Genomic DNA, 15,514 nt, shown 5'->3' on the forward strand with positions numbered 1-15,514 from the left:
TGCCAAAAATACACAAAGAAGGAATGCCCCTCAGGCCCATATGTTCATCTATTAATTCCCCAACGTATGAACTTTCAAAATATATGGTACACAGACTGACACGGACCACTGTGCACATATGTATAGAAATTTAGTTCATAAGTCTTGATTTAGATTAGGCGAGTTTACTTGCGGCAATTCTTGTCGTTCTCTCTTGAACTTGCTTCATGCGTCTATACAAGGCAATTCGGTTTCCAAAATATTTTTCTATTTGTTGTTTTTTCACATTTACATATATATATAAAACGTCAACAAATACAAAATACACAAAGCGAATTGCCAGAAAATTGTCGTTACGAGCAATTTTTTCATTTCTATTCCCCTTGCCCCTCTCCTACAATCAAAGACTTGCCGCAAGTAAACTCGCCTAATCTAAATCAGGACTAAGCACAGACGAATTAGAATTTAGTTTAGCATAGACGATGTAAGAAACCTGTAGCTTCTCTCACAACGTAATATTTGTGTTATATTATTCTGTAAAAATCTTATTAAATAATTGTATTTTTGTATTTCCCTGAAGATGACTGTCGAAGACAGTCGAAATATTGGAAAATAAAAAAAGTAGAAAACAAGATACTGAATTTTATTTAACCTTAAGCCGAAACAAATCCAAAGAAGAATTTAAATATTTTATTATAACTCTCATTAAAATTTGGGGAACCTTATTTTCAACACGTGATAATAATAAAGAGTGCTAATAATAGTAAATAATACTTAAGACTACAGTATTATTCGGTTAATTGCACATCAAAATTTGCTCAAATTTTTGTTCAATTAACCGAATAACCAATTATCCGAACTCGCTTAATTGAATAGTTTGTTCAATTACAGTAATGACGTATAATTGGAAATACAGTCGAATGGTTAAGCGAAAACCTGTAATTTCAGTAATTTTTTTCTCCTATGCATAATTTTCAATTAATGGGACTTCGGATAAGCGAAACTCGTTGCGTTTGAACGAAGTTTTCAATCAATATATGAAAAAACGTGAAATTTATAAATAATGAAATGAATTGAGTAAGAACTTACTTTTCTGTTTGTATGGTTGGAAAAATGTCTTCCTCTAATACGGATTTTCAATTAATCGGTTTTTCATTTAACCGAAGTAAAATAATTGAAAATTCATCTGAAATATTAGTTTATAATTTTTGGTTTCATTTAACTGATTTTTTCAATAAACCGGTGTTCGCTTATCCGAATTCGATAATGATTTAAAAGAAATTCAATGTCAAATACATATTACCCTTTATCGCAGTTTTTCCTTAGTAATAAACATATGTTTTGAATTAGTAGAGATGCTACATAGTCTTTTGCAGAAATTATGTCAAATATGTATGTAAAAAATGACAGATTATTTTTCAATTATTATTTTGCAATTAACCGGTGAAAAGTAAAAGGAAATTTATTTTTGATGACATGAATTTTGAACCAATTAAGCGGGAAAATCAATAATCAGGGGTAATTATCCGAAAAAAATTACATGTATTTTCCTATGCAATATTTTTTGCCCAATCGTGTGGTTCAATTAACCGAAAAATACTGTATAATGTATTGTCTAAATTTACAATAAAATGTGTATTCGTCGCCATTCTTTAACATTAGTTTATAAAATTAGTACATAATATTGGTTAAAATTCCTAGCACTCGATAATGTAATCCCACATACGAGTATATAAATCATGTGTATCGAATGTTAGTTATAAAGTTTAGAGAGTACAGTCAGATTACAGAACGAGTTAATAGAAATAATTGGAGAATATATGCGAAAGTCTATTGTTTAGAAAATGAAAAGTGCTGCAATCTTTTCGGTTTTAGCGGTTTTTGGCGAAAAATATAAATGTATAATGATTTTCGACAAGGTATCTAAAAAAGACAAATAATGTTTCCTGTGCTACGTCAAAATAGAAAGATTAACAAGAAAAAAATTATCGACCATCATAATAAACACAATAATCGGGTTAGGTTTGGATGCAACATTTTTGAGAGGTCAAAGATATGACGGTGCATCTAACTTGTCTGTCAATTGTAATGAAGTACAGGCAATTATTAAATCTAAATTTCCTTCTGCAGCATAAATTCATTGTTCCTCTCACATTTCAAATTTACATCGAATATTGCGAGAAGCAAATAAATCTTTCAATCGACTGCATTCATATTGTGAAACACGATGGGCTAAGCAGCATGATTTAGTAAAAATATTTGACGAATCTATAGAAGAGATAACAGAATTGTTGGAATAAATAGGAATATGGTTAGATTTAATTTGAATTTATTTCTAATAAATAAGTAATGGTTGTTAGATCAAACCACCTTTATTACATCAGCTGCAGTGTAAATCAAATTAATATTAAGATATGAAATTATACTTCTGTTTTTAGGTTTTTGTCATGTTCATCACACAATTTTAAAAATCGATTTTATGTGTAGCAGTAACATCTCGATTACTTGAGTTCGCTCTACACTTGTCAAAGCATATTATCACATACATTTAGTAGTTAATAAGATATATTCTATACGACTAAATATACATGGAAACAAAATGTATTGCCAACAAAATTGGGGCAGAAGTTTCAATGCCAAGGAGGGCTGTTACGCAATTTTTTTTATAGAACTTGGGTCATTTCTAGCTATTTTTAGTGTTTTTGCATAATAAAGTGCATCGAACGGCACACTTTGGCCGATACATGAAACATCGAAAAATTCATAGTTATTGAAGGAGATTGATTCGGTGTATGTGAAAACCGCATGCGCAACAACTGATTTCAACGTTTACGCGATCAAGATCAGATTCTAATTCATGGGATTGGTGTATCCATTTTTTTGGAATTGTGTTAAAGATTAATAATTTTACAATTTATATTTTTTTATTCACTTCATTTACACAACGGGTTTTATTCTTTTTGCTGATACAGTATTTTTCGGTTAATTGCACATCAAAAATTGCAAAGTTTGTTGTTCAATTAACCAAGGAACCAATTATCCGATACCCGCTTAAATGAACTGTTTGTTCAATTACAGAAATCACACTTAGCTTTCTCGCAGTTTTTCCTTACCAATAAACATATGTTTTCGAATATTATAATATTATTTATTGTTTTCTACTAATTCTGGCAATTTCTGGTACATTCTGACTTTTATTTTCTATATTAAGGGTAATTTTCCGAATGTGGTGTACTGACCTTTATTTTCTATTATTCATAAATGATGTCAAATATGTATGTAAAACCAGTAAGGAAAATAATAAAGTCGGACTGGGCCGACTATATGATACCCTTCACCACTTTGCTGTGTTCTACATATGTATCCTAACAGACGTCGCTCTTCGAAGGAACATTGACATGAAATTGAATGAACTTAAATATGTTTATGTGAACTAACTAAAATTAATCCATACATATACCATAGGGTTCGTCCTTGGGACAAATTAATTTGGTGTACCAAATTTCATATAAATCGGATTATAAATGTGACCTGTACTTTGTTACAATTTAACATCAACAGACGGACGGACGGACATGCATAAATCGACTCAGAAAGGGATTATATGCATATTCTCAAAAAGAACCATGCGTCTATAAAAATTATTATTATTTTTCATGATAGATTATTTTTCAATAATAATGCAATTAACCGGTTAAAAAATAAGAGGAAATTTATTTTTGATGACATGAATTTTGAATTTTGATTATTTTTCAATAATAATGCAATTAACCGGTGAAAAATAAGAGGAAATTTATTTTTGATGACATGAATTTTGAACCATTTAACGGGAAAATCAATTAACAGGGCCTAATTATCCGAGGACATGTACATGTGTCTTCGTATAAGATATTTTTTTTGACCATCATGTGGTTCAATTAACCCAAAAATACTGTAATTTTCCACAGACTTTAACAAAATTACGTCTTTTTGGTGCACGACACAGACAAAATGGACAAATTTACACTCCGACATAAGAGCGCCGGCAGATAACGGGACTTCAAAAATAAAAATCAATAAAAAAATAAAATATTTCATTACCTTGTCGTATCCTTTGGGAAACGAGTAGGTAATTATTACGAATTTTTTGTCAATTGAAATTACCCTCTCGTTACCTTTGGGATATATTATATAAAATATCATGTATAATGTCTTTAATAATTTAAATTTTTGTTCAATTATATTATTTTCTCGATTCTTCCGGATACATTATAGAATGTAATGATTATAATGCATTAGTAAATCGATTCTCAATGTAATACGTTCTCACTTTTCCCACTGGGATGGGATTTAGTGTCCTTGTGCCTAAAAATATTCTGTGAATACGTTTTTTTCCTTTTAAAACGATATGTAAAATCGTTATATTTATAATTATAAAATATATGAAAAAATGTTTTTCATTTAAAACCAATGAAACCCGGAGAATAAATTATTTCACATAATATTACTATAAAAGAATATATTATCACTCATCGATTACATTATGTATTATATGTATAGTATAGTATAGTATAAAGGGAAATATTATTTTCGTAGAACATGCAGCGTGTTACGGATAATGCATACTGTAATCAACAAGTCATAGTGGCTGTGCATTACACGTTCGTTTACCATCGATTTCTCATTTGTTCTCCGAGCATTTTTTCGTTGCACACCTCTACTTTAGAGAAGCGAGAAGGTAATTAAAATGAATTTTTTGTTAATTGACATTATAATGTATTACTAAATCGATTCTCAATGTAATACGTTCTCACTTTTCCAACTAGGGTACTATTTTGTGCATTAGTGTTGTAGAGTGACTGCTTTGCTTTACCTTCACGTATTCTTTAGTTCACAATTGAAAACCAAATTTAAATTTACTAAAAATATGTCTACTTTTATACGAACATAAAAAAATTTCATAGCGAATGTATGAAAACTATAAATATGAATTAAAACATTGACAAAACTCTCTATTCGCATTACAGCTTTTACATGCCACGACCAAGGTGCATCTTGTTTTGTATTTGCTCCCCAACATCAATTACTAATATCATGTGGAAAGAAAGGAGATATTTGCATATTCGATATGAGGCAGAGGACATTAAAACAACGTATACAGGTAACTAATTGTAAACAAAATATATATGTATAGTTTTTCAAGTCGAATTAAAATTAAAATATGAGGCGTTCAGTATAGTATAGTCATATTTGTCTTAATTTATAAAATCATTCCTGAATAATAAAGCGATTACTAAGCGATGTATGGCCTTTAAATTATCAAGTAAAATTCATATTATAAGGGAATTAAAAAAACATACATTGGATCGTCGCTTTTCTCAACTTCTCGTTTTTGGGAGTTAATTGATGTATGCACTGAGCGGTTCATACACTTTGAAATTTAATTATAAAATGTTATTTAATCGTCGTTTAATATGTATGTGATTTTCTTTGTAAATATGTATGACGATTTGCATTCGTTGTATATGTACCCAATTTTTGTATATGTCGAAATTATGTTATTTACAGCCTGTTTCTGATTTACGAACGAGATGGTTATGTCGCATTATACCATAGACAGACGACAGCCTTAATTTCCATTAAAAAATCTTAATTTGAATTAATATTTACCCCATTAATATTTACGAAACAGTTTTTTGTTTCAACATAATTGTTTGTCTGTGTGTAAGAAGAATATATTGTAATTTGTTTGTAATATTTTTCGCAATTAAATCTTTATAAAATAACAATGATGTTGGCAAAACAGCTCCCAATTTAAAATAATGTTGAAATTTGCCTTTATTTCTCATATTTATTTTCATAAACGTAAACCAATTTGATAACAATCAATTGATTTTCAACAGCATTGTCATATTGAAATTGCTTAATTCAGTATAAATTCAATTTGATCAAGGCCTATATAAGATCGACCAGTAAGCACAGGTGAGTATAAAGTTTGCTGTCAAATCATATTTTGAAACCTATACATACAAAATTATGTTAGGCGTCAAAACATTTTTCAACATTCAATTAAATTTTAATTTATATTGTCTTTGTGAAGCAAATTTGGACTATTTCAAGAGTTTAAAGAATATTTTCAAGTAAATTATCCTACAAATTATAGATTGTTTTGTGTTTTGGTTGTGTTTTTCATTTAAAGGCGAAACAATTAGTTTTCGCCTCAGCAAAAATAATTGACATTAAACTTAAGTTTTCTCTATGAATTCGCTTACTGGCCGACCATATATAAGCCTTGTGTTTGATTTTGTGCATTAACAATGAGGATAATGTACAATTTAATTTGAAGCAACAAACAACTTTTTGGAATATTTTTTTAATGGTTTTGTGTATATTATTTGCATATTCCAACTTAGGCCCGTACCAAAATTCAGTGCGTTGCGTACTAAAATACCTACCTTCTCACCTTTATAAGGTTTGTTGAACGTCCGTATTACCCAAATATGTAAGGACCTTATTTCCTTGTGTGTCAATTGGAAACGGCGAAAATGGATGAAAACATTTTCTTAATTAACCGAAAATTTTTTACATTCATAGAAAATAAAATTTTCAATGACTGGAATTCTATTTTTAAAAAACAAAAAATCCCAAATACGCATTGTCAATGTTCAAATTTTTCAACTATATATTTTTATACGCAATGCGTATTTCGGTTACCTTCATTGAAATGCATGTATTTAACTTTTTAGGTGAATAAAATAATGCGCATAAGCATGAATGAATTAATGCGCTCCGTACAAAAATACTCACCTTCTCACCTTTATAGGGTTTGATAGGCGTTCGTATTACCCAAATACGCAGGGACTTTATTTGCATCTGTGCCAATTGGAAACGGCGAAAATGGATGACAACATTTTCAAAAAATACAAAATACGCATTGTCAATGTTGAAAATGTTCAATTTTATATTTTGATACGCAACGCGTATTTGGGTAACATTCATTGAAATACATGTACTTACGTTTTGAGGTGAATAAATTCGTACGCATACGCATGAATTTAGATACGACTCTCAAGCATGGCATGTTAAGTTGGCACTGTATAAAATGTCATTTTAGAAAGGGATATCAGAGTCAAACTTGATTTTGGACGCCGTTCTCCTTAATTCTTTACATTAAACAAAGCCAACTTAAAATGCCATGCCTGAAGGTCCTCTTATGTGTTTCCCTCTTTAGTTTGTATGGCATGGATTTTCGTTCTCAATATAGAAACGGGCTGTTGTGAGTAGTTTACTTCGAAATTAAAAATTACATTTCTTTATTTTATTTTTAGGGTCACGATAGTGCCATTAAATGTATTAGCCTTGATCCTCATGAAGAATTCTTTGCTACAGGATCAATAGAGGGAGATATTAAGGTAAGTTATTGTATGATAATATAAATAATTTGTTGTTTTCAAATAATTTGTTGAAATTTGGTATTTTCGGTTTTAAATGTATAGGCACGGTTTCGTGTATATTGGGAGTTTAAAACATTTTTGCTGAATTTGGCTGTCAATTTTTATTTTAAATATATTCATCGCTTGATTTAACGAATAATATCTTTTCGGCCAATTCGTTATATCATGAAATTATTTTAGTTTGCAAAATTATAAGAAAACAGAAGCTAATTAAATTTTAAAAAATAATACAAATTAACATAATAAAGACATATGGGAAATTACAAAAATATTTAAAATTCCTTGAAACCGGGGTTTGCAAACTTATAACTCGTGAAATATGAACATATTGCATATAATTTAAATTCATTTCTATAAAATGAAGTGTTCTTGCCAAAATCTTAAAATATTGGTAATAAATAATAAGTGGGGTGGAAGCTGTGATGGTGGTAATGTAAAAAAATGGGTGAAAATGTGTTGAAGCCAACGAGTTTTTTGTGTTCCTTCCTGATTTGTGGCTAAACTACACAACGCACGCACACGTGATCAGTACTATGTTGAAGAATACCCCATGGTTAATATGGTTCCAATGTATGATTTTTCGATATAATCACTGCATCCACCCCAAACGGATGCTGACATTTTGAAGTCGGATTTTCAGTGTTTTTTGAATTGTTCTTATAATCAGGACGCGCAACCAGATACTGGACTAAACTGATTATATGATTGTACAACTCGTGATTTTTCTTAGTTTAGTGTATATCTCATGAATGGGATCAATTGGATTCCAAAGACGATGGTGCGTAAATTTTTATAAAAAAAACCTATTTTTTGAGACAGAAAGTCCACGTGGAACCCCGCGTTATTTTATTTTTTTTTACGTGTCAAATCTAATGAGCCCATCCATGTTCAATTCCGCCCAATAAAACGGCGGATATAGGTATTTTAATGTAGGAAAAAGTGCAAAAGCTTATTTTGACAAATAAGTCAAAAATATATCGATACACGAATAATATGCGTATTTTATCCAAAATTGATTGTGGCGGCACATCCGCGGTTCTTAATCAATTCTTTTAATATAGGTGTAATTTTGTGTATTTCATTTCACGTTGCGTAATTTTTAGGGTTTTTGCATAGTAAAGTGCATCGAGCGGCACACTTTTAAAGTCGAAACTTTTATCAGATGAATCTACCGATATTTAACAATCATCTAAAAGAATTTGAACAAGAAAGCGTCGCATATTTTTAACCATACTAAAAAAGTCGATAATTTAAAAAACGTTTTGTTTTAATTAAAAAAATTTATTTATTTTATTTTCAGATATCTTCATGCTTCTATTTGTTTTTCGCGAATATTAAATCATTTTTCAATGTTATTTGACCAATATGCAAAGGAAACAAATGTGTTTAACCATTTATGAAGAAATTCGCAAATTACAAAAAATCAAAATGCATTTAATTTATATTTGAAATACAAGATTTAAAAACGCTATAACTTTTGTGCGCAGCATCCGAATTTGTGAACGCGAACAGATTTCCAATTAGCATATTTTCCTTAACCTATGTACCAAAAATCATGAATGTGCTCGCAAAAATTTTTTAATTTTTTTTATGGAATTTTAAAAGAATTTTGTAATTTCCCATATATGTAGATACAACTAAAGTTAAATATCGAATATAATCCCTAATAAATAGTCTATGCCGGGGAATAACTGTTATGATATTGATTTAAATAAAAAATAAGAACTTTTGGCTAATAATTTTCATTCATGATTCTATTTTTATGTTATACTATGAGAGTCAAAAGAAAGTGTACACAAATGTTTATTATATTCCCTTTTTTATATAAACTATATCAAGTAATATTTTATACAACAGATTATGTTTTTTTTAAATGGTATTTACCCCTCTCTTATTTTCTAAAAGTAAAATTAACAAAATACCACAAATAGAAAAAACAAAAAATAGTCCATTTGTGACGCGTCAAAAGAAAGTGTACAATGCAAACTTAATATATAAATTCATATATTAATATAGATATTAGTATTTTGTTTGGTTCCCATTTGCTTGAATTACAGCCTGTAATCTTCTCGGCATCGAATTGACTAAATTGTCGGTTACCTCTCGTGAAATTTTTTGCCATTCCTCCAATATAGCCGATTTGAGCGAGCCCTTGCTTCTTTCTTTCTTATTTCGCGAGGTCCGGAGATTGGGGAGGGTGATCCAATTGCTTGGGAGTGTGATAAAGCAGCCATTCCTTAACTATTTTTTAAGTATGCTTTGGATCATTGTCTTGTTGAAAAATCCAACCTCCACCCAAGCGCAACTTTTCAACACTAGGCTTCAAATTTTCCTTTAAAATGAAAACCAAGTTACCAACTCCACCAGCTGCCATGCATCCCAGACCATCACTGAACCTCCGCCGTGCTTTACAGTGGATATTAAATTCTGTTTGGCAAATTCACTGTTTTTGGTCCTCCAAATTTTAGCAGGTTTCCTTTTGACAAAATTGTTCAATTGTTGCTAACCAATTCACTACTAAATCATTGACAGTATTAGAAATAAAAGAAAAACATGCAGAAAGGAAAAAATAACGGTAAAATCTAACTGTGTCCAATCTCTCAAATATTGGAATAACATGTTGTACATTTTCTTTTGACGCGTCACATATGGACTATTTTTTGTTTTTACTATGCAATTTTTCTATTTGTGAAATTTTGTTAATTTTTCTTTTAGAAAATAAGAGAGGCTAAAAAATACCATTTTCAAAAAACATAATTTGTTGTATAAAATATTACTAGGGTTTATATAAAACAGGGAATATTATAAGCATTCGTGTACACTTTCTTTTGACTCTCACTGTATATTTTCTCAATGAAATATCACATACCAAAATCATGAATATTTTTATTTTTCACATGTGTGTGAAATATATGTATATGTCGAATTAAGTAGAAACATGGTACTATAAATACAATGTAAGGGCAGGTTGCTAGTAACTTCAAAATTACCACAAAACAAATGTTTATTTGTTTGACATTGTTCATGACATGTTCTGGCATCGAAATATGGAAATTAGACCCAAAGTTTCTGTGAACCAGATCATTGTCTCTTTAGTTTGGCTTGTGCGCGCAATAAGGGAGAAAGCGATTTCAACCAAAATTTGCACATCGTAATATTACTTACAAGCTTAAGTCATGTTTAAAAATGAAGAATATCGGTTCACACTTTCTGGTGTCTCTCATACAAAATTGTCCAAATTTTTCTGAAAATTAATTTTATAATAATGTGAACCGATTACCCAATTTGAACATCCAAATATTTAATCCCTACACTTCTTCTAGTACCTCCTCCAAAACCACATTTGAAACTAACGAAATATCCAATTTCATCCCAATTGCGCATCGTAGTATTTATTTCAAACCTACATAAAATCCGAACATTGGACCTATTGGCCCACATTTTTAGGTTACAATTTTTATGAATCGAACGGGATATACGATGTGATATGTTTACAAAACATGAAAATTTCGCTTGTTCTAATGTAACGGGATTATACAGCAATAAATTGAAACGAAATTTTCTTCAGAACATACATATTATATAACAATTAAATGGGCACTAATTTTATATACAACACTAGATAGAGTTAGATATTAAAGTAGAATTTTCATAAATTTCTTTTGGCCCCATATTTTTTTAGACTTTTTTAATTTTAACTGAGTATTTTGATTTTTGATTCGGAAATAAATACGGAATTTGAAGAAAATTTTTTTTTTATATTTTCCGATAGGTCCACATTTGTGCTCTTGTTGCACATTCGGTTATGTAATTTTTCACTGAAATATAGCCTCAAGTTCTTTCATTCACTCCAAATAGTTTTGATGGCTTTCTGAGAAAAACTGTTGACACCTGGTCGACCCATGTTTTGGAGTTTCCTGTCTTGTGTACTCTAAATACGCTAGCGCATCGTCTTGAAGAGTGCCTATGTCTTGAGAACCAGTACCCAGATCCGAGGCAATCCATGGAGGAGAGGCGCTTCGAACATTGTCAGTACTTTCCATCATTTCTGTGTTTCTGGCTAAAAAAGATTTTTTAAAAATATAGGTAAAAATAACAATTATATAGGCCGAGAATATATTTCCGCATTAGGTAAATAAAATCCTTTGGAGTAGGTTGATCATACCATAATTGGACAGACAAGAGACGTACGCATTCCCCCAGAATTTTTTAAAATAAGTTTAGATTTGCAACATAAATTTTGCATGTAGGATGAGTTCTGGCCAAAGAAGATCCCTATTGTTTTCGTAATGATCCGTTAATATTTAGAGGATGAAATGCACCAAAAACTTTAATTTTGTCTGTTGTTCTGGTCGCTCTAGAGGCCACAATTTTGACCCGAACAAAAACGAAATTTTATTCTAGGAAGGGAATCTGGTCAAAGAATAAGCATGACTGTTTTGGTGAAGATCGGGCAGTATTTAGCGGCTAAATGGACCTAGACATTTGTGCGAAAATTACAAAATTTATATTTTGGGCCGTAGATATTTGGAAAATATGCCAGGGTATTTGGGTAATATGGCCGTACAAAACATTTTGCCATAGTGGGGAAGTTGAATATTTTTGTACGCCCCGTGTGTTCTACTTTTGTGGTGAAAAACGTCGAACGAGCTAGTTGAATTTTAGGTAAAAGCATTACCTAAATTTCGATTTACTCAATCTGCCCTGCCTGCTGGGAAAGTTTGAGGAAGCAAACCTTTTTCATCGAATAACTCGCTATGCCCAGCATTTTCATATGTGTTACACATATAAGTGGCAATAGCTCAATTAGAGGAAAAATGTGGATGCGATAGAAATATAAATTTTGATATATTTTCATTCATGTTTTTTTTTAATATAATTTGTTGATAATTTGTTTGTTTACATTTTTCTGTCAAATGACGTTGACACTAATATAACTTACAACAAAAAAATTTCCATGTGGTTGTTGTATTATTATACCATGTACGTCGACGTACGAATTTTCAAAGTTGAAAAAATTCAACTATGACAGAACGTATTTTTATTTTTTCATTTGTTGAAAAAATAAACAAAGCATAAAGGTAATATTAATTTTTCAATAAGAATATGAAATAATTGGACAAATATTATAATTTTTCAAGTTAAGTTCTCGATTTTGTTTAGCTCGCTAGTAGATATGGACTTGAGTATTTTGGGTAATACGGTCGTACAAAACATTTCGCCATAGTGGGGAAGTTTAATATTTTTGTACGCCTAGTTGGATTTTAGGTATCGTTGTAAAGCTGTGAAGAAGATAGCCGCATCGGCGAATTGGGAATAATAAGTTCAATCAACCAATCAGAATTAAGCATGTTGAAAAACGAAAAATATTTGTTTACTTTTTGAAAATTTTTAAAAATGTTAATGTTTGTGTAAATATCTGATTTTTTAATAGAAATGCGATAATGTTGTTGGCATCGGATGTATGGAGATATAGCAAGATTTGGGCTAGTCTTTCCGATAAAAAAAACGATATGTAAAAGGTTCGTTCCCGTACTTTTTGATAGTAAAGCTAGTAAAAGAGCGAACTATCAAAAATTACTCTCACATACAAGATTTGCGCAAAAAGTAAAGGAACGGAAAATAGTTAAAACATGAAGAAACGTCCAAATCAAAAATTTCATCAGTTAAGGACAAAAAAAGACTACAGAAACCTAATGCACACAAAGAAAAAAAGTTAAACGGCGTCCATTGTGTGATTTTGATAATATTAATAGTTATTTTTTATTTGCATAATTTATAGGAAAACATTATTGAATATTTGGAAGTGGAGTTTCCGACGACTTCAAGCCCGGAAAGGCTTATATGGCTGGACGCTCCCATAATGTTAATGCTATTGAAATTGGCAGATATTTTGACTAGAACAACAAGATATGGAAGAAGTCAAGTTTAGGGGCTCCACTCGGATCATTTTAAAATGATTACCGTTAGTAGCCTTCCTTGGAGCTGATTACTGTGATATCCCGAGATATTGGCCTTGAAATTTCGGAACTTATGCATGTTCCCAACCCAAGTCTTCATTCTATAGTATCTTCATCTGAATCTTCTGCCAGCCATAAATCTGTTTGCCCATTTTTAAATTTCTTATTTGGTTTTATTTTCAAGCAAATGTGTGTGCGTGTGTCCCTTTTGTTGAAGCGCTAACTTTCATATGCTTTATTTCGGACTGTATATCTCTGGCAATTAAATGTCAAATTCACAATTTACTACATTTACTATGTCTTGATTTAGATTAGGCGAGTTTACTTGCGGCAATTCTTGTCGTTCTCTTTTGAACTTGCTTCATGCGTCTATACAAGGCAATTGGATTTCCAAAATATGTTTCTACTTGTTGTTTTTTCACATTTAAATATATATAAAACGTCAACAAATACGAAATACACAAAACGAATTGCCAGAAAATTGTCGGTACGAGCAATTTTTTTTTCATTTCTATTCCCCTTGCCCCTCTCTCCTACAAACAAAGACTTGCCGCAAGTAAACCTAATCTAAATCATGACTATTTCGTGCTAGGCCAAATTGGTCTTGCAGAAAATAGGAGAAGAGAACGCCATTTTGGTTTTGACTCTCTTAAATTTAACTTCAATTTTTCCTACTTTTCGGCGTAAGGGAACGCTTTTCTAGCAAAAATTCCAAAACTAGTACAATATAGAACTATATTGCAGGTTTGGGAAAACAGCTAAAGACAAACAGTAGGTCGATTCTGTAACTTAAAACGATCCGACAATCGACAATTTTGTCTACACATAAAAACGTTTGCAGTAACGAAAATGTTATTCTGTAAAATTGTAGACAAATTGTCGATAAACTTTCAAAAAGTTTTCAATTTTCAACATTTTGAAAACGAAATACATACAAGTTCAAAACAAAACAAGGCATGTTCAATATTGAAAAATATTTGTCGATAAGTTAACTTCGAATATTTTGGTGTTGTTTATTAACAACATTTTTAACAATTGTTGTTAAAACTGTTATAGAATTGAAATATTGTTTATTTTGTCGTTATAATATTTTATGGATTTGAGAATTGTTTCAATTTGATAGTGAATCGACCCACAGGTCCCACCCAAAGTCTTATTACTAAAATATTCACAACCCTTGGTCTGTCCCGTACTGCAAGAATCTACAATTTTTTACAATTTATTTCGGTATAATAAAGAAAAAAATGGTTATCGTATTAACAAATAGTAGATTCTTGCAGTACGGGAACAGACCACCTGTATCTACATTTTCTGTCAAAAGTTGTTGTTGTGGCGAAAATATCTTTGAAAAATCTCGATTTATACTACACAGGGGTGAATCGTACAGGCCGATTTCACTCCTGTCGCCGGTAGCGAAGACACTTGAGGCGCTACTCCTCCCATCGTTGAGAAGCAGTTTTCCAGTTGCCCAATACCAACATGGATTCCGTAAGATGCATAGTACAACAACAGCATTACACGCCATTTCCACACATATAAGCAGAGGACTCAACCAGAACAGGCCGTGCAACCGAACAGTTATGGTGGCACTTGACCTATCGAAGGCCTTCGATACCGTCAACCATGCCAAGCTGTTCGAGGTTATAGAGAGGACAAATCTCCGACCGTGTTTGAAACGTTGGATAATCAACTATATGTGTGGACGCCAGTCGTATGTGGAATTCAGAAACAGGAAGTCTAAACCCCGTAGAGTGAAACAGGGAGTTCCCCAAGGAGGGGTGATATCTCCGGAACTGTTTAACCTCTACCTTTCTGATATTCCACAACCACCGGACGGCATAGAGATCGTGATGTATGCGGATGATTGCACGATCATGGCGTCGGGTCCCATTATTGATGATATATGTGAGAGGCTAAACGTCTACATAGCCGATATTGTTAACTACTTCCATCTGAGGAATATGAAAATATCCGCCACCAAATCAACAGCCACACTGTTCACCACGTGGACGGCTGAAATGAAGCTCCCGCTGAACATAATGGTCGATGGTGAATTGATTCCGACCACCAACTACCCCAAGATATTGGGAGTAACGTTCGACAGCCTTTTCAAGTCGTCCGCGCATGCCACTGCTTTATGCG

The 15,514-nt window shown here is 31.5% G+C and overlaps 1 protein-coding gene across 1 annotated transcript in view; it reads left to right on the top strand.

Moving 5' to 3' along the window:
* LOC133331018 (dmX-like protein 2) overlaps positions 1-15,514 on the top strand; it is a 190,910-nt gene that overhangs the window by 168,219 nt on the left and 7,177 nt on the right. The window contains exons 19-20 of the mRNA XM_061539419.1: positions 4,986-5,119; positions 7,287-7,370. Of these exons, the coding sequence (XP_061395403.1) occupies positions 4,986-5,119; positions 7,287-7,370 (218 nt within the window). The remainder of the gene's footprint in view (positions 1-4,985; positions 5,120-7,286; positions 7,371-15,514) is intronic.

The sequence above is a fragment of the Musca vetustissima genome, unplaced genomic scaffold (assembly GCF_032173495.1).
Source record: "Musca vetustissima isolate MV318-11 ecotype Yass unplaced genomic scaffold, APGP_CSIRO_Mvet_v1 utg2887, whole genome shotgun sequence".
Taxonomy (NCBI): Eukaryota; Metazoa; Arthropoda; class Insecta; order Diptera; family Muscidae; genus Musca; species Musca vetustissima.